At 40.7% G+C, this 18,062-nt stretch overlaps 1 protein-coding gene across 1 annotated transcript in view; it reads left to right on the forward strand.

Annotated features, from left to right (window-relative positions):
• Positions 1–343: 343 nt before the first annotated feature.
• The window catches only part of ADCY1 (adenylate cyclase 1), a 141,474-nt gene continuing 123,755 nt past the window's right edge, over positions 344–18,062 (forward strand). Inside the window, exon 1 of the mRNA XM_086843586.1 lies at positions 344–1,148. Within this exon, the coding sequence (XP_086699712.1) occupies positions 480–1,148 (669 nt within the window). The 5' untranslated portion in view covers positions 344–479. The remainder of the gene's footprint in view (positions 1,149–18,062) is intronic.

Raw genomic sequence — 18,062 nt, forward strand, 5'->3', positions numbered from 1 at the left:
AGCGTTATCTGAAGGGAGAGCCGCCTGTTGATTATCCCCGTCTCCCCTTTTCTGAGCTTCCACCCACCCTTTGCCCCCACCCCTCCCTCTGTTTGATTCCAAACCTTTGGATGGTGTTTTGGTGTCATTAGGAGATTAACATCCCTGGAGCACCAGGGGAGGAGGAGTAGGAGGAGGAGGAGGAGGGTGGAGGGGAAAGCGAGACTGCAGGCTGGAAGGTTGGCACATTAACACGAGTGAGACTCTCCTCCCGCCGTCCCTGCCAGCCCCGGCTCCTGGGTGGCAGCGGAGGGGGTGTGTGCGGGCGCGGCGGGCTGCGGACGGCGGCTGGCGGGTGCGCCCCGGGGCCGCGGAGCGGCGGCGGCTGCCGGCGGGCGAGCGGCCGCGGCTCCTGCTCGCAGCCCCCCTCTCTTTTATGAGCAGCGAGGCGGCAAAGCGGCAGCGGGGGACACCTGGAGGAGCTTTTCTTCCCCGGGTTTATGAATGGCACTGACATGGAGGAAATACCGTTTCAGAAAGTCAAGACCAAGAGGAAGAAGTGCTGCCACTGCTGCTGCTCCCCGCCGGCTGCCGCGGCGTCGGGAGCGGGAGCCGGTTTGGGGGACCCCCCTCCCTTGCTGCTGCTGGATGCCATCGCCTGCGAGGACGAGTTTGACTGCAAGGAGCTGGAGGCTCTCTTCCAGAGCTACAACCTGAAGCTGGAGCAGACGTCCACCCTCAAGGCGCTGGCCGTCCTCATCGTGCTCACCGCCAGCCTAGCCCTGGTGGAGCTGCTCTCCGGCCCCAGCCTGACCATCTCCAAAGGTTCGCACCCGGTGCACTGCATCATCTTCCTCTCCCTTTTCATCGTCACCAATGTCAAGTACCTGCAGGTCACCCAGCTGCAGCAGATCGTCAAGCTCACCTTGCTCTTCAGCTTCACCTTCTCCTTCCTCTGCTGCCCCTTCTCTCTCGGCGCTTACGGCATGGAGCCGCCCAGCGCTCCCGAGCAGGGCATGTGGCAGCTCATGCTGGTAACCTTCGTCTCCTACTCGCTGCTTCCCGTCCGGACGCTGCTGGCCATCGTCTTCGGGCTGGTGGTGTCCGTCTCCCACCTCATCGTCACCGCCACCTCCGTCAGTGCCAAGCGGCAGCGGCTCTGGAGGACGGTGAGAGAGGCCGGGCCGGGCCGGGCCGGGTCGGGCCGGGTCGGGCCGGGTCGGGCCGGGTCGGGCCGGGTGCTGCAGCACCGCAGAGCCGCGCAGCGCCGGCCCGCCGGGGGGAGGCAGGGAGGGAGCGGGAGCGGCCCGGGCGGCGGCCGGGGAGTGCCCGGAGCTGGCTCCGGAGGGAAAGGGGCGAGCGCGCACCTGTGCCCCAGGCTGTGTCTGTAGTTTCCGAAAGTTTCCGGGAGGCAGGTGGGGATGGGGTGACTCTGGGGAGACAGAACCTCTCGGTTCTCTCTCTGTCTCTCTTTGTCTCTCCAAGGAAAACCGGGGACAGGGCAGGGAAGCCCGCGATACCGTGCCTTACTCATGGGGCAAGTTCAGAGCGCCGCATGCACGGTCCGTGCAATACAGCGCGCATCAGTAGCACCACCTGGCTCTGTACAAACTTGGCACAGACAATAAGCTGCGTGTGCTAATAACACCTCCGCCGAGCTGGCTCGTATCCTCGCTGTCTGTCTCAGCCGTGGGCCCTTCGTGCCTATGCACAGCCCATCTGCGGGAGGGGCTCTGAGGAAACGATTTGAAATAGGTGGGACGCTCAAAGAGGGAACCCCACCTCGCTGCTCTCCCAGCAAGCGCGGCATTCCCTCTTCAGCCTCCCCAGGGCACCTGCTGCCCCCTTTCCACAGGCATTGCCTGCTACATCAGTGAACTTCCTAGCAATTCCCTTTTCCCTCTGAATTAATCCAGCAAAACCTCCCTCTGCAGCAAGCATCTTTGGAAACGTGCTGCTGCACTCTCCCCTCCTCCCCCGAGGAGCTATTTATATCCCTGCAGGGCTTTCTCCGGCTCTCGTGGCCTGATGGGCCGCACTGGCAGGGGGAGGAGGATGAGGAGATGCGCGTATAGGAAACGTGGGCCGGCACTCGGGGTTTGCTCCTGAAGGCTCTATTATGTGGTGCGTCTGAACCACTGGGAAAGAGGAATTGAAAAATGTTTGTGTCCTTCCTTGCACGCATTGATTATGCCTGCCCTCAGGAGAAGGACACCGCTTCTGTCGTCCAGATTGGTGCTAAACAACAATTTAATGCGTAATTGAAGTACTTAGTACATTACTACTGCAAAATGCTGGCATTATTCTCCATGACTGTTGTAAGGCTGTGTTGTGATGCTGGAACGTGCACAGTCGACATGGGCATAAACACGGCAGGACTGTATACCTTTGTGCCCAGAACTGCGAATTCCTGGATCCTTCTTCCGTGCTCACACAGACACACACGCCCCAGTGTGACACAGATGCACGGAATAGAGACACAGAGACAATCACTGAGTGGGGTTACTGAGACAAACAGGATTATTGATGGCTTCACGCTGCTGAGCTGGTGGACAAAATAAATTGTATATTTTGAAGGGGAAGAGAGAGATAAGCTGAGCTTTATGATTTACCCAGATAATCTGATGGTCTATTTTTAAATATGTGATTTAGAGTTTCCATGTGAGGAAGAGCTGATGAAATCCAGAAGCACTGAGAGAAGCCTTCCTAAAAAGCATCCGGAAGGATGCTAAAACCACTAGAATATTCCTTTTGAATAGGGCTGAAGATAGCTCTTTTTACTGGAGTACCAATTAGTCCTTATGGGAGTCCAGGCTATCCTGGCTACCCGGGCACATAGGCAGACTTTCCTTGATGCCAAGCTGCAGCTCAGTGTGGCATCTGCTCTTGTAGATGAGTAACATAAAGAAGCTGACAATAACGTCTGCTCGCTAAATTATCTAACCAAGGTCGTGAATGTGAAACATTTTGAAGGGGAAAAAATCTGCTAGCTCTCTCCCTTCACACTAGTTTAACTCAGTTATTCAACTGGCAAGAAACTGACTTGAAGATTCGTAGAAATAGTTGACTAACATCTGATGTAACATATCTGTGTTTCTTCTTCATCACCATCTCCCCCCACCAGAGTAATTTCAGTGGTTTGTACGCAGTCAGTCCCCAAAGCAGTGTGCCTTGCTGATAACAGGAGGCAGAAACCAGCTGATAGTCAAGCAAAATAACTGGTTTGTGAACTTGTGTCACACAGAAATGCACACTGATCTGTGGCTTTTTGGCAAGGAATAAGTCTTCTGGTTTGAAGACCGTCCCCATGTATGGAAGGGAATTTTCCCTTTCAAAGAAGGTTTTTTCCTTTTCCAAGGAACAACTTTGCAATGGTTGGAAGTTTAAAGATATGTAAAGGCCACATCATCTAAATTTTATGTGCTTGGCCTGAGAGTAGCTGAGCCTTTTTTATAAGGGTTAGAATGGACCTTTCCTCATGACTGGTATCTGCTTCCCAGACATTGGGTATTATCATGACAGCCCCCATGCTTGTAGACACAGCATGCAGTTGGCGTGTCAGGGAAGCAAGACTGCTCTGTGCAAAGCTGCAAGAGCATGAAGGGCTCTGTTCTCTCTCCCAACCCCTTGCTCCCTAGCCCCAAGCAAGTGAATTAATTTAAATTTTTAAACAGATATCTGAAGAATCCAGAAATGCAGAAACACCTGCCCCAATCACTGAGACCGGTATTCTGTTAAAGAACTCTGACTTTTTTGTGACTCGGGCAGGGAACCCACTTGGGAATCAATTTCATTTTTGCTTAGCCTGAGCTTTAAGAGACTGCAGGTCTAGTAACTTCCATTGAAGTTACACTGGAAATTTGTCAGCAAGACCAAATAGTTAATTTTTTTTCAAGTTCAATCCATTTACAGGCATAGCTAAGTTAAGGGATTTTTTCTGAAGTGAGCTTTTAGATGCGCATCTTCAATTTCACAAAGTCTGTGGAATCCCCACTTGCAAATCTTTGAATGCCAAAAGCCTCACTAGCTTCAATAGTGCCAGATCAGAACATGAGTGCACCTCATGGCATACTTAATACTTGCATTCTTTCATATGTATGAATTCTCTACATAGTAAAACCAATGCTCTTTTTGGCAGAAGTTTGTCATGACTTCTGTTGAGTAAAGCACATTTGATTTGCAAGTGATAGTTTTCTGACAGCACAGTATTGCCTGTGGAGATCATGCCATGCCATGCCATGCCATGCCATGCCATGCCATGCCATGCCATGCCATGCCATGCCATGCCATGCCATGCCATGCCATGCCATGCCATGCCATGCCAGAGGTGAGACATAGGTATGTCATATGTCATATCAAGGCAAGAGGAGAGCAGGAAAGCAAGTATGGGGAGGTGATGAGAGTCAGGGGAATAATGTGACAGAACTTGGGCTTCAACCTTCCACTCAATAAGTGTTTTGTTCATCAAATGAAAGATTCCAATCTACTAATACGTCATTCTCATTTCTAAATAGAAAAGTAGTAATTGATTATATATATAATTAATGGTGTATATAACCAATATCACATTCATCATATTAGTTGGACTCTTTCCTTCAGAATCGTAGAACAAAATGCTCCTGCCATATAAGGTGACAGGGTATCCATAAAAGAAGTTTTAAAAGCTTTGACTCTTGTCTCTTTTTTTTTTTTTCTTTTTTTTTTTTTTCTTTTCCCTTTACAGATTCCAGATACATGTTAGGTGCTTCAGAGCCCTTACAGAAATACAGAATCCTGCCCGAAGGATCTTAATATAATTTTTATTGTAATGCAGTGAGTGGGTGTTAGAGACATGAGGACCAGATGGGGTAAGGAAGGCAAAGGCTGCTCATAGAAATTACTCAGTGGTGGCATATGCACCATTTCATGTCTTACCATTAAATAACTGTTTTTGTCCCTCGAAATATTTTTGTCCCCTTTTGTTAAAAAGTATGCTTTCTTCCAAAAAATTAAAAACCAAATCATACACTACCAAAGTACCCTCTCACGTCACAGGAGTCTTTGTGAAAGAGCAAATCTTTCACAAAAAACCAGAATTACAGCATGAGTAGCAAAGAGCAGAAGAAAGAATAGTGCTATCATAAAGTAGTGCAAAATTTTTTCAGGATTGTGGTGAAAAAAGTGAGTTCTGGTTAATTTGTTTGGGTTTTGGGGTTTGGTTTTTTTTTTTAGTTTTTTTGTTGGTTTGTTGGGGGCTTTTTTTGCCTGCATTTAAAACTGATTTTATGCATGCATTTATTTAACTGTATGATAGTACCTTCATTGATTCAGCCAGTACCAAAAATTGTAGTTGGGATAGATAGATGTGTAAAGGACAGTGTGGGGGAAGTTGGTATAATTTATTTAAAATAATTAATTAATTAAAATTTTATTTTATATTCTTAACTATTTGCAGGTTGTGATGTTATTATAGAATATCACAAGGAATTGTCATGCCAAAGTTAATCTTATTTCTGCCAGTGTTTCAAAGGCAATTAATGAACACTTCACTGGCAGAACTGTTCATATCCACACCTTTGTCTCTCACATAGAAGGCAGAGTCTAGTAGCCTAATAAAAAGACTTGTACATCAAAGACAGCTCAGCTCCATTGTCATTATTATTCAGTGCAAAATTCCAGTTTTCTCCTTCATGCATATAAAACGCTGGTGAGGGACTGTACTAGTTCATTCCTTGTGATGCTTTTCAAATAATAGTATCAAGAGTATCTCTAGAATTGCAGATATATCTGTGCACTAATAATCTGTTTGAATTCACAATTTTCCTCTCTTTCCAAATACAGGGAGCTCTATTTTTAGAGTTTCTCAATATCTGTGTGTAACTCTTAAGTCTCATTTCATATTTAGTCCATATTGAAAGATTGTTAAAAGTTTGGGGGATTTTGGGGTTTTTATTCCTTCCTAGTCAAAGTGGTATCTTAATTTGTGGCATAGGTTTTGCCAGGTATTGACCAGAGTCACTTTATCTAGGGGCTGAAGCATAGGATTTTCTATGGAATGTAGAGTACAGGATCTTTCCCCACACAGAGATTAGTATGCTCTTGGGTTCCTGAGTCTGCAGACTGCTGACACTGCTGTTCTTCTTGGATTTCCAAAAATTGCTGATGGTTCTGCATGGTTGAGAAACAAGAAGCCTTTGAGAAAGTGTCAAGAATCATATGACTTGGACACATAGTCAACAACTTGGAAGTTTAGTTGTTGTTCATAGGTAATATCCCATTATTATTGAAGAAAAAGAGGACTTCTATTCAAAAAATATTCAAAAATAATAATAAAAAACAAGCTAATACTGTTATACACTCAGCTTCTACCCACTTTCTTTGACATTAGGCTCTACATTCTCCTGCGTCTACAGGTTCTAAGGGTGATAGCTTTCATTCTGCTGGTGGTGTTGCCTATATTGGCAACATCTGGAGTCTTCCACAGGAAGGAAGGGGATGTTTATGTTAATGTTGATAATATGTATTTATCTTCCTTTGTCGTTCTACAGCTCCATGTTTCATCCAAATTTTTAAAATAGTTTTCTTTTCATGTATGTTAAATACATGTTCTTTGTTCTCTTTGTTGCAACTAATACCAGATCTGTGCATCTTCATGTTCACATTTCTTTAACTGACCATTGCGGGGTCTTTTTTATAGCTGTGGGTGTTACCTTCCACACTAATTCTGTGCTGCACCTTTTGTAATCCCATGCTTGTACTCCTCTATCTCCTGTGTCTCCCCTTCTCAAGGTCTATACCATGTTTCCACAGGTCTACATTTCTGCCTAGTACAGTGTTATGTTTTAATCATAAAACTGTTGTGCTAACAAAGATAAGCAAAAGTAACATAAATGAGCTAGAGAGATCTGGTCAATTAGGGAAAAATGCTTAAGCCAGGTAAAACAATGTGAGCAGTAGTTAAAAACAAACAAACAAACCACAAAAACTCAGCCTGAGAAGCTTCAATTTTAGCCCAGAACAAGCCTGACATGACTGAGACTGGAAGCTTTGCAAAGTTAGTGAATAACTTACAGCTTTTTATATAGCAGTGGCAATAGAGTAAGAGCAATGGCAATGCAGTATTACAGGTCTGTATGGTTACGTTCCTTCTTAATGTGTGTGGTTCAGACTGTCTCCACGTGTCCTGTTACTGCTTTTATTTTAATGCTATTAAAGTGAGCCTAAGGGTGTTTTCATTTCAAAATGGCAAAATGTTATTGCCTAGACCCTAGTTTATAGCAAAACATTGCATGTAATATTAATAATTATGAATTGTATTAATTTACATGCTTACTGCATGGAAAAGTAGTTTTCATGTGTGTCTGTGCAGCTCTGAGCTCAAGGGCTGCCAATTTGGTTTAAAAGATTTTTGGTGGTTCTATGGGATAGAATACCAAGGGTTTCTATTCCTTTTTTCCTTAATTTATTTCTTCTTTTTTTTTTCTGAACATGTAATTTTGGATATATCCAGAGCTAAACTCCTATTAGAAAATGTTGATTACAGGGAGTATTTGTACTTGATATGTTCTGCCATTCAGGCTTCTAAATATTTTCCTAATCTTGTTTACCCCAGTTATTAGAATAGTGCAGTGTTTTGCTAGACAGAGCCAATGTAATACAACTAAGGTAGTGCAGATTTCAATTTCTTTTCATCTACTTTAAGCACAGCCCTGAATGTGTGCTTGTCTGTACATGGGCCTTACTAACTAGAACAAAAGTGTTCTTTCTAGCATCTTATCTCATTCTGTCAGTTTAGATGCAGTGCATTCCTTCTCCTGCTATTCCAGAAAACATTAGCCAGCATAAAATAATGTTTTCTGTCTATCATGGTTAGTTATTGTCTTTAACTTTCTCAGATGCAAAAGACAATATACTCCTGGCTTTACATCTCTTTTCTGTGTTAGCATAAAGTGGTACAAACATAACTAAATGTAGGTGGCATGTATGGAAAACCAGAGATGAGCCAGAAAAGCATTGTTTATCGTTCCTTCTAAACTTTTGGTGGTGCCAAGAGGGAAAAACTGTTAGAAAGTCTGTTATGAGTGTGGGAAAGGCATGGCTTCAGACAGACTTCATGTTCTGATTAATTCATAAAGTTATAAGCAAATTTCTTCTAGGACTTGAAATGTTTGTGTTTTATGACAGGAAGAACTCAGGCAATATGAACTCCTATAAACCTCTTGCGGTTGGGAAGGTGAGGAAGGAGTGCAAGCAGAAGAGACTTATTCAAGTTTTGGAGCTGAGCTTTCTGGCTATGATGGATGGGTCTAAAGTATTATCAATGAGTAGAATGTAATATTGTATTTTTTTTTCAAATTATATTACTTTCTTTCTTATTTTCTTCCTCTGGGAAATGTTTCATGGAAGAAATTTGCTTTGCTTCAAATTTTTAAGATAAATACCTAGAGGAATTTGAGGAAACAATATAGTTACTACTTTGTCCAGCTGTTTATATTCTACATGAATTTACCACATGATCTGATTCCTGAAAAAAATCACCAAGTGCTTTATCTATACAGAAAAGCTGTTTTCTCCATCAGTATTTGAAAGAGTGAAAAATCCCAGAAATATTGATCTAGTGTGTGGCTCTTAGACAAGCAATAAAGTGCAAAAAACCCACAAGAAAGATTGTTACTTCTTTAGCTGTAGTTCAGGAAATACAGAAATTCTTTGTCATCCAGAGATGTGTATTGCAAGAAATGTGTGGCTAGTATGAAAAATGTTATAGAGCAATATTTCACTTTAGCATCACCTTTCAGATATTTGTTCTGGAGCAAGATGTTAATTCTTGGGTTCAGTAACAAATGGTTGTATATCTCCTGTATAGAAGTAAACATATTTAACTTTTTACAGTGATTAACACATAAAATTAAGAAGTGCTTAACTTGGCAGTTGTGGGTTTTTTTCATAGGTTACTCATTCATACACTACAATGTAGAAATGTTTGTCAATTGCCATAAATCTGCTTATGATTACCTCTTAGAAGATGAAAGCAATTATCCACCCACACAAAATTAGAAAATTAAACAACACTAATAAACACAGTTTTAAAAAGAGATGTACATAAAGTATTTCCTTAATTTGAGTATCATCAGGTTAAAAAAGAATATTGTGCTTGAACAAGACTTATGAAATTTGTCCACAAGAAGTTGAAAAGAGGCCCTTCCTTCCTTCCTTCCTTCCTTCCTTCCTTCCTTCCTTCCTTCCTTCCTTCCTTCCTTCCTTCCTGCCTGCCTGCCTTCCTGCCTTCCTTCCTTCCTGCCTTCCTTCCTTCCTTCCTTCCTGCCTTCCTTCCTTCCTGCCTTCCTTCCTGCCTTCCTTCCTGCCTTCCTTCCTGCCTTCCTTCCTGCCTTCCTGCCTTCCTTCCTGCCTTCCTGCCTTCCTGCCTTCCTGCCTTCCTGCCTTCCTGCCTGCCTTCCTGCCTGCCTTCCTGCCTCCCTCCCTCCCTTCTCTGTCTGTCTGTCTGTATAAAACACAGTGTAGGAAAATTAATTTTGAGGTAAATTGATCCCTGTTCATTCAAAGGTGAAGGATTTTGGTGTGAACCTCATTTCACTTGAAATGCCAAAACCATCTCACAGGGCTTCAGAGAGATTTACCTGATGTGCCAAAAATTATTCTTGCCTGTAGTAATTTCTTCCCAGGATGTTTCAACTAAAGAGGTACATCATTTAATGTGAACTATATAGAAAGCCAGTATCTGCTTGTTTTTGAAATTACATGGAAGAAGTAATATCAGTGTAAAGTTATGGCCAAACAAGCATGCAAGAGACAGAAGCTGTACCAGGATCAAATTTCCACCATTGCACATTGTCTCTGGAGTCTGCTCTGCAGACTCTGTCATGGCTATCAAAGATATGAATGCTTCTCTCACCTGGTATTATGGATGCCAGAGCTGTGGTGCTATGCCCTGGAAAGTGAGGATTACTCCTCATTGATGTCCTGTGTGATTCCTGGTACTGCACCCTGCAAGCTGTTGTGCTGATCTCTCTGCTGATCCTTGCTGGTTTAGTGTAAATCAGCTGTCACTGCAGGGGCTGTGGGAGTTGAAGAAGCCCAGTTTTAAGTTCACAGTTGGATTAGCCATGGTGAATGTTCTGTCACTCCTATACGCTCTGAAATATTAGGAATAATGATGCTTTTCAAAACAGAGAAACAAACTGAGCACTCTCCATGTTCAGTATGTGAGTTCCCTCTTTCCTCCACCAGTTATGTAAATGACAGTGGTGAATGATAGCTGCTTGAGTTCCCCCAGATGGAAAGATTACAGCAGCTTATTTGGCCTTCTCCATGCAGCTCTCTCTATTTTAGGCAGCAGTAGATTGAGGAGATTGCAGCTGAGTTAATTTGCCACATCTGTTAGTCAAAATAAACTGCTTTATCAATAGTCCATTACTTCTTGCTTGCACTATTAAAAAGATTAGTCTGGTTTTTGCCTTTGAAGAGAACACAGCCTGAAGAGGGGTTTCCTATTCTAAACTGCTCTTCACAATACTGATTAATGTTAACACAATGGCTGAAATGGCTTTGGTAGGAGAGCAGTGTGATTTTCTATCTGGGAGTGCATACTCTTCTTATAATAGCTTCTGGAGTATCCATCACTGAAAGGGATAGTGATGTTCAAGAGGAAAGAGTGGGCATCATTTGCTGGATTTTCTTAGCTTGCCTATTGGCAATGACAAATGCACTTTTCTTACTCTTGAGTCTTAGAAGAATACTCTGAAAAAATCAACAGTTTTTATTTTACAGTTAGGATGACCAGAAGTACTGAAATGGGCAATGTCCACTTATAAAGCTGTGGGTTATTCTCTATCCCTAACTGATATTTTTGTAGCACTGTTAGTGTATCATCAGAGGATGTAATAATTTAATTTTTTTTTTGGTTGCTTGCTTTTTTTTTTATTTTCCTGCTGATGCTTCGGTGCAACCAGTCCCTGTCAGGTTTTTGCTGATTACTGCAGTTCTTGGTGTGGTACCCTCTACTGAATTTCCCTCAAAAAGGAGTATCAACCAGATACAAAAGAGAGAACACTCTTCTAGGGTGAAGATTACTGCAGAAGGAAGGATGATCTTTCCTAATTTCCCTAAGGGTACACAACATTCAGCCCCAAGGTTTTGTCTCTCTTGTCCATTAGCAAGTCTGCAGTCATCTCCTTTGTTCCAAATATTTTTGCCATCATTTGCAAAAGTCACATTTCTTCAGCACAATTGTATGCTGAAAAACTGAGCTTAGCTACTGATCACAAAGATTTTTCTTTCTCTTGGGATAAAGATGTAATACCTAAAGTAAGGAGAAACTGTCTTTCCTACAAAATGTCTTATATGCCCCTGAATATGTCTTTGAAGTTTATTAAGTTTCTGGCCCTTTTTAAATGTAAGGATTTGACATATAAATAAACCATTATCTAACATTCTCAAAGAAATACTCTTCACAGGGATATCAGCTATCCCAGCTCCTTTTTCCCTTGTGTATCACAGTTGCTGCCATTCCACTCATAAAAATAGAAAAAAACCTGAAAAATGAAAGATTTACAGCTACTTTGTACAGCTGAAACCCTTTTTCTGAAGTTGTAATTTAAAAAAAAATGCATTTCTAAAGCTGATATACTTCTGAGTTACAGTGATCTTACTGTGCAAATCCTAGATGGAGATGGCTCTATTCAATGGTGCAAAGCTTGGAAAAGATTTTTTTCTTATTGCAGCTCAGGGGTTCAAGAGTGGAGGTGTATGAGGGAAAAGTCTTTTCTTCTTTAGAGCCACATTTCAAATTTAGGTTTGCAAAGTTCAAGTTTCTGTGTATGTAACATGGCAATAAATGCAGAGTATTTAGAGGGTGTGGGTTTTTTCCTTCAAGGAATGCTCAAGCTATCTGGAAACAAGTAGGTATAGTAGCTTAAAAACTGGCACAAAGCAGGCTGTATGGGAGTAGACAAAGAAGGGAAAGCCATTAGGGGTGAGACTACTAATCCTCAAAAGAAATGTTTCTCTAGCATCTGACAATCTCTCAGTTGTTTTCAGAGTTGGTTAAACTATCTCCAGTTGAAAACATTCCTAGGATTGGTGTAGATGTCAGAGGTCTACCAGTGGCCAGGACATAATAGTGTATCACTCTATCACACGGCTATTGCAATTAGCAATTGTAGATGCTGATTGGTACTATCAGTCTGAGCAGTTTATGGGTTAAACCTTGGGGAGTTTCATGTGACAAAGGAGTACCATAGGAAAAATAGCACCTAGTTAGCTTTCTCAGTCTTTCTTCAGCAGATAGAACGCTTCATTTATTACACCTCTCCTGACCTCCCTAAATGAGTGAATTTCTAGTCTGGTACACGATGAATGGAGGAAATTCTTATCAAGACAAAATTACTGACATGTAAATGGGTAGTAGGTGTCCATTTAATGATTAGTAAACCGCAGAGTCTTCGTTCCACTATCCATTTTGAGGATTAATTTAGTCCTTGGACACAGTGCAATGTTAGTGTCGGTCAAACATAATGCCAAAGACAAGAAACAAACTGCATTTTTCACCAGCCTGTTGATGATGACTGTTTGATGATGGGCATCCGAAGCACACTGTCCCAGTGTTGGGCTCTCCATGTACAAACTGTGCCAGTTTTACAGTGTGTGCAAACAGAACAGGAACTCCAGGTAATACATTTTCTCCTCTGACTCAAGAAAACTGTAAAACAATTCTTTACATTCAAAAGAGGAGAGACATGCTGACACACCTTGGTGCACTCACTTTCTGTCCTGTGGAGTCCCTTTTGTTCTAGGTCAGTTGTGCCTGTGCTTTTCCTAAAGATGGGTAGCACTCTGTACTGTCCCACCTAAGGCATGATTTTGGGAATATGTCAGTCAAGCTTAGTCTGTGACTTTAGAAACTCTGTAACACAGCTAGGTGTATTTTGTCTATACAGCCTTCTAGGCTGTAATCTAATCTCTGTGTAGATCATAAAGTGGCATTAAAGTCCTAATACACAGATCAGATAAAAGGAGAGCTCATGAAGCCTGGTGGTAACTGGTGATGTCATCACATCTGCTGTTTATGTCCTGAACAGTAAACTTGGAAACCATTAGTAGATGTGATGACATGTGGTGCTCACGTAATGTTCTCTGAATAGGAATCAGAAATCTCTAGCATTGAAAAACAATGTCTAGACTTTGCCCAGACTCTAGGAATATCCGATATCTAGAGTCTAGTAGGAAGGAAGTTTCACAGGTGAATGATTTAGGTTAAACAATGTTAAAAGGCCAGCTGTTTCTTTATGGGTTTCCAGAAAAGAGATTTTAACAGCCTAATTTTGCTCTGAATCAGTATTTTAAATCATCATTACCACAAAAAAAAAGGTAGTCTCATACATGTGGGTACAGCCCCCTGTCCACTAGCTTTCACCATGCAATAGCAGTTGAACCCCTGTGCTGAGTGGAGTGGGAAGCCGCCAATGGGAATTAGAACCAGCCAGGTAGGATGGGCTCCTAGATGGATGCTTTCCAAAGTTGTCATCACACCTGCATGGGCTTCTGGCATGAAGAGACTGGGAATAGGAATGGACAGCCAGTGGAAAAAAAAGGTCCAGAAATGTTTTTTTTTTGCAGTTCTGTCAATTTAGGTCCTCATGTAACAGCCACATTGTATTTACTGCTTCATGAACTTCAGCAGGAATAGTGTTAGCCTGATTACATCTTTTGTAATGCAGCCTAACTTTTAACTTTATACTTAATCATATGCGCCTTAATTTAGGTAAGGATTTCTGGAAAATACTTGAAACTGGTGTTATAGCTAAGTGTTGGTTGATTTAGTATAGGTGTTGAAACAATGGCTTTCATCAATGGATCCTGGAACAGCTTTCAGCTTAGGTTCCAAACCTTATTAAGCAGTTTGAAAACATAAATTACTGTTAATGACCAAAAATCCTATTTTCTTATGTTTCAAAAGCACTTGAAAAGTAATCCAAGGACCCACCCTGACACCATGTATATAGGGGAACTAATTTTCTAAATTATACTGAAAAAAAAAAGTTACATTTAAAAACGGTTAGAAGCAAAACAAAGTTGTTGAAACAATTTGGATTTCTACTAGGTGCCATCTTTAAGTGCCTCAAAGCTTCAAATATTGCACCAGTGTCCATAAAGAAGTGGATCATTTATAATCAGTATATTTGCCTCAGTGCATGAGTCATGGAAGTTCTGGAGCAGGTTACATGCCTGGTATCAAGTACCAAAGATACTATATGGAATTTTGATATGGGAAATCAATGGGCTTTGCCATTTATTATTATTATTATTATTATTATTATTATTATTAGCCAAAATGTTAGTTTGGAAATGTTATGTGAATATGTTGTTTCTTTCAGATGGACAGAAACTATCTTCTCCCCACACGAAATAGGCAGATTCTATCTTACACTACTACTTTGGCTATATTTGTTTCTAAACACCTGAGTTACAAAGCAGACCCTTGAAGAAGGCCTTAATTTTGATAGCAAGATGATACCCTATAATAACCTATGCTTTTCAGCACTGTTGCATCCAGTCACAGCAGGAGCTGAAGATTTACAGTCTATTTAAACTTGTCTTGCAGTGTGTTTCAGGAAGAGGTCTTGCATAGTACTGTTGTTGAATGTATTCAAATAAAGATGTCATGCAGAAAATTCATTGGAAGCACAAAAGAATGCTTGCTGAAAATTAGTGGTAGAGTGCTATGAAATATACTACTACTATGTCCTGAAACTATTCTTACTTTGCAGTTGTGTTTCAGGAAGGATCTACCTGCTTAAGGTGCTTCTTCTCTAATGACTGTTTTCCCATTGCAGCAGAGAAAACACTAATACATAGCAAACAAGGCATTGTTTAAATTACAAACCTTACATATCAAATTCTAGGCTGAAATTCACTATGTCTTATTATTATTTAATATTTGACGTTGTGGTAGCATCTACAAGTGTCAATTCTCATGAGCATCTCAACTCAGTGCTTGTTGTCCAAGTGCACAAATAACAGGGACTTCGTATTGCTCTGCTAGACATCGCAAAGAACAGGAAGAAGTCTAAGATGAAGAGAAGTGAGATGATTTTCCAAAATTCACAGGTCAATCAGATTAGATTGGAAGTGTCCTGACTTCAGCTGCAGTTGACTGGGACAAGAACTTAATAAGTAACGACTCCATATTAAGCATCATAATGCCCTAAGGAATAGTTTAAAATATTTCCATTTCCTCTGGGCTAAGATACACTGTCTTGTTTTCCTTTCAATTACTTTGAGATGAAGCTTTTCCTCTGGTCTGCATGACTCGGGGCAGGATGTTCATAAAAGAGTGAGGAGTTTCATGTTACAGTTAAATGGAGCATGTTTATGAGCCACTTAATCTTTTTTTTTTTCAATGTATTTGCTTCAGTGATTTTTTTATTAACTGCAAAAGATGTAAATGAAAGGTTGAATTTGTTTACCCAAAGCAATGGCATGATTAAACACAAGTAAGAATAGCTATTCATCTATATATTTTCCAAAAACAATCAAAATTTTTTAATTTCAGTTTTTTCTCCCTTGGAAACTACAAATATGTTTTTGAATAAATTTCCATCTTGTTTTTTGAACAAAAGATCCACAATTTGTACATTTTAATGTCTATCTGTTGTAGACATTATTGTAATTGTTGTAGACAATCTGTTGTAATTCTGTAGGACATATAGTTTGAAAAAAATAAATGGCATTATACCAGAGCATATTGTGGTTTAATTATGATAATGGTAAGAAACTTACACTAAGCAACGGAAAATCTGAAAAATTCAAATGCCCCCTAAATGCTCACTATTTTATTTTCTGTCTGACCTTTCTAAAGAATTATTAGCAGGCTTTTTGGAGGCAGTACACTCATTTGTCTGCAGAGGATTTGGGCTTCATTTTGTTCCACAACACTAAAGAAGTAGGTATAAGATGGATGTACTTGGGAGAAAGCTTGAGGGTGCCACTGGTTAATCAAACAAAAAAGAAGATGCAAACTGTTCTGTATCCCATTGCTAACAGATTATAATTCCCAGGAGCAGCTTCACAAATCTTGTGAGATTGAAGAATTTTGCCATGTACACTGCAGACCTTTACTTGTGTCAGTATGTTTGGTAGTACATGATTAAAGCATACTTTAGAACAAAAATCAAAATGATCAAAAGATAGATAAAAAGTTTATGATGCAAGGAATATAAGTGACTTTGTTTTATAAAATATTGTGAAAAAATACCATTTTCCTCTCTTTCTATGATTTCATTTGTGAAAATTTCACTGTGCTTTCCTTTTGCAGTTTGAATAATACATTTGAATATTGCAAATGGTCTGTAGTGCACAATCTCCTTCACAGAGACAAAGCATATTGATTCTGAAAGTTATTGAAAGAAATATCCTTCCTGTTTTTTATTTTCTCTCTTTCCTCATTCAGTTTTTCTCTCCCAAAGGAAATGAGTCAGAGGACTCTCAATTTCTCATTCTGTCTGTCTCTTTTCCTTGTTAGTGTTCTTGCACAGACTTCATAAAAATTTTCCCTCAACTCGTCTCTAAGCATCTCTATAACCAGGGGAAGGTCTCTCTTTTTGATATATTTTGGTATTTTTATTACGCAAGTCATAAATATAAATTTCTGGATCTTGTCCTCAACTCCTGCTTGTGCAAGACCCTCAAAAGAGGATTCATCTTGGGGAGCTTCAATTCCTTATACTTTTCAAGAATAGAAATTGATGCAGAAATGAGAAAGATCAAACAGTATCTCTCTGACTGTTCTGCTTTATTCTGCAATAAGCATTTCACCCAGTAACTTCAGGGGTGGATTTGCTTAAGTGTGAGCATCAAGACTCCCTTATAAACTGTTTTTAAGGCCAGAAAACAATAAAATAGCTGGCACTTTCTGCAAGGTGTTCTGTACAAGGTAAGTTTGTGAAGCTGTGATAATAGCTGAAAAGCTGGGGTTTTTTCATAGTTCTTGGAAAATAAAAAGTTCTTTTGGATCTAAAACAAAGAACATTTTGTCACTAAGTATTTGAAATAAAATATTCAGTTTTAACTTTCTGCATTACATTTTCATAAATTTTTTCTAAGGACATCTTCTTAAATCTATGATTACAGAATATGTCCTAATCTGATGGAGGTTTCTGGATGCTGAGGAACCCGAGGGTCATTACTGAACAGCAGTTAACAGAAAATGCTGAAAATACTTAAACTGTTGTTATTCTTTTTATGAATTCTTTTTGCCTTATGTTTGAAGTTCTCTGTGCAACCCTGACCAGCCAGTGTAATATCCTAAGTGCATTGCTTGTGACTCTCTGCAAACATATCCAACTTCTTGAGGTTTTCTTTGTTTGCTTCTTGAAAGATCAGTTATCATTTGCCAGGAAAAAAAAAAAAAAATACACCACTCAACATTCTTAAAGTGAAGCTTGGGTTTTTGTGAATAAATACTCTCTGACAGTTCTTGTCCTCTGAAGCTTTAATGCAAATGTTAAAAGCCTCCAGGACAATATAAGTTACAGCCCTTTACAAATATAGTTTCCAGGGCAACTAAAGGGCCTGCTGTTTCATAAACACTGTTCTCTCAAGCAGAAACATTTGTCTGTCTGCTGGAAGATTATTTTACACTTAGGCATGTTAATTTCAAACTCATATTCCCCCTGTGAAACTATCACCTTCATTCAGATCTGGACCATTTGAAAGTAAGGCATGGAAATGTACCGAACAACTGCACTTGTAGGTGAGGTTTGGGCTGTAAGTGTGACTGGTGTGATATAAGAGAGCTGACAGAGTTCCTTGTGTGCTGCAGCAGCATCCTTCCTTTATCACCCAGCCAGGGACTGACACACAGCTCCTTCTCAGTGTGATGTGCTTTGTCACTCCTGACTGATGGGAGCTCACTGGTGGATCTCAGATCAGGCTTTTATTGCCATTGAGTTATGGAAAGGGGGATTTCTTTGGTTAACAGAATTTGTTTGGGCTTTGGCTATGAAAAAGTGTACACTTTGCTATTGAATTCAACATGTATACTTTCTGGGTGAAAAAGGTGATTGTGTTAATGACCTTTTTTCACA

Source organism: Cyanistes caeruleus, chromosome 1 (genome assembly GCF_971803275.1).
Source record: "Cyanistes caeruleus chromosome 1, bCyaCae1.hap1.1, whole genome shotgun sequence".
NCBI lineage: Eukaryota > Metazoa > Chordata > Aves > Passeriformes > Paridae > Cyanistes > Cyanistes caeruleus.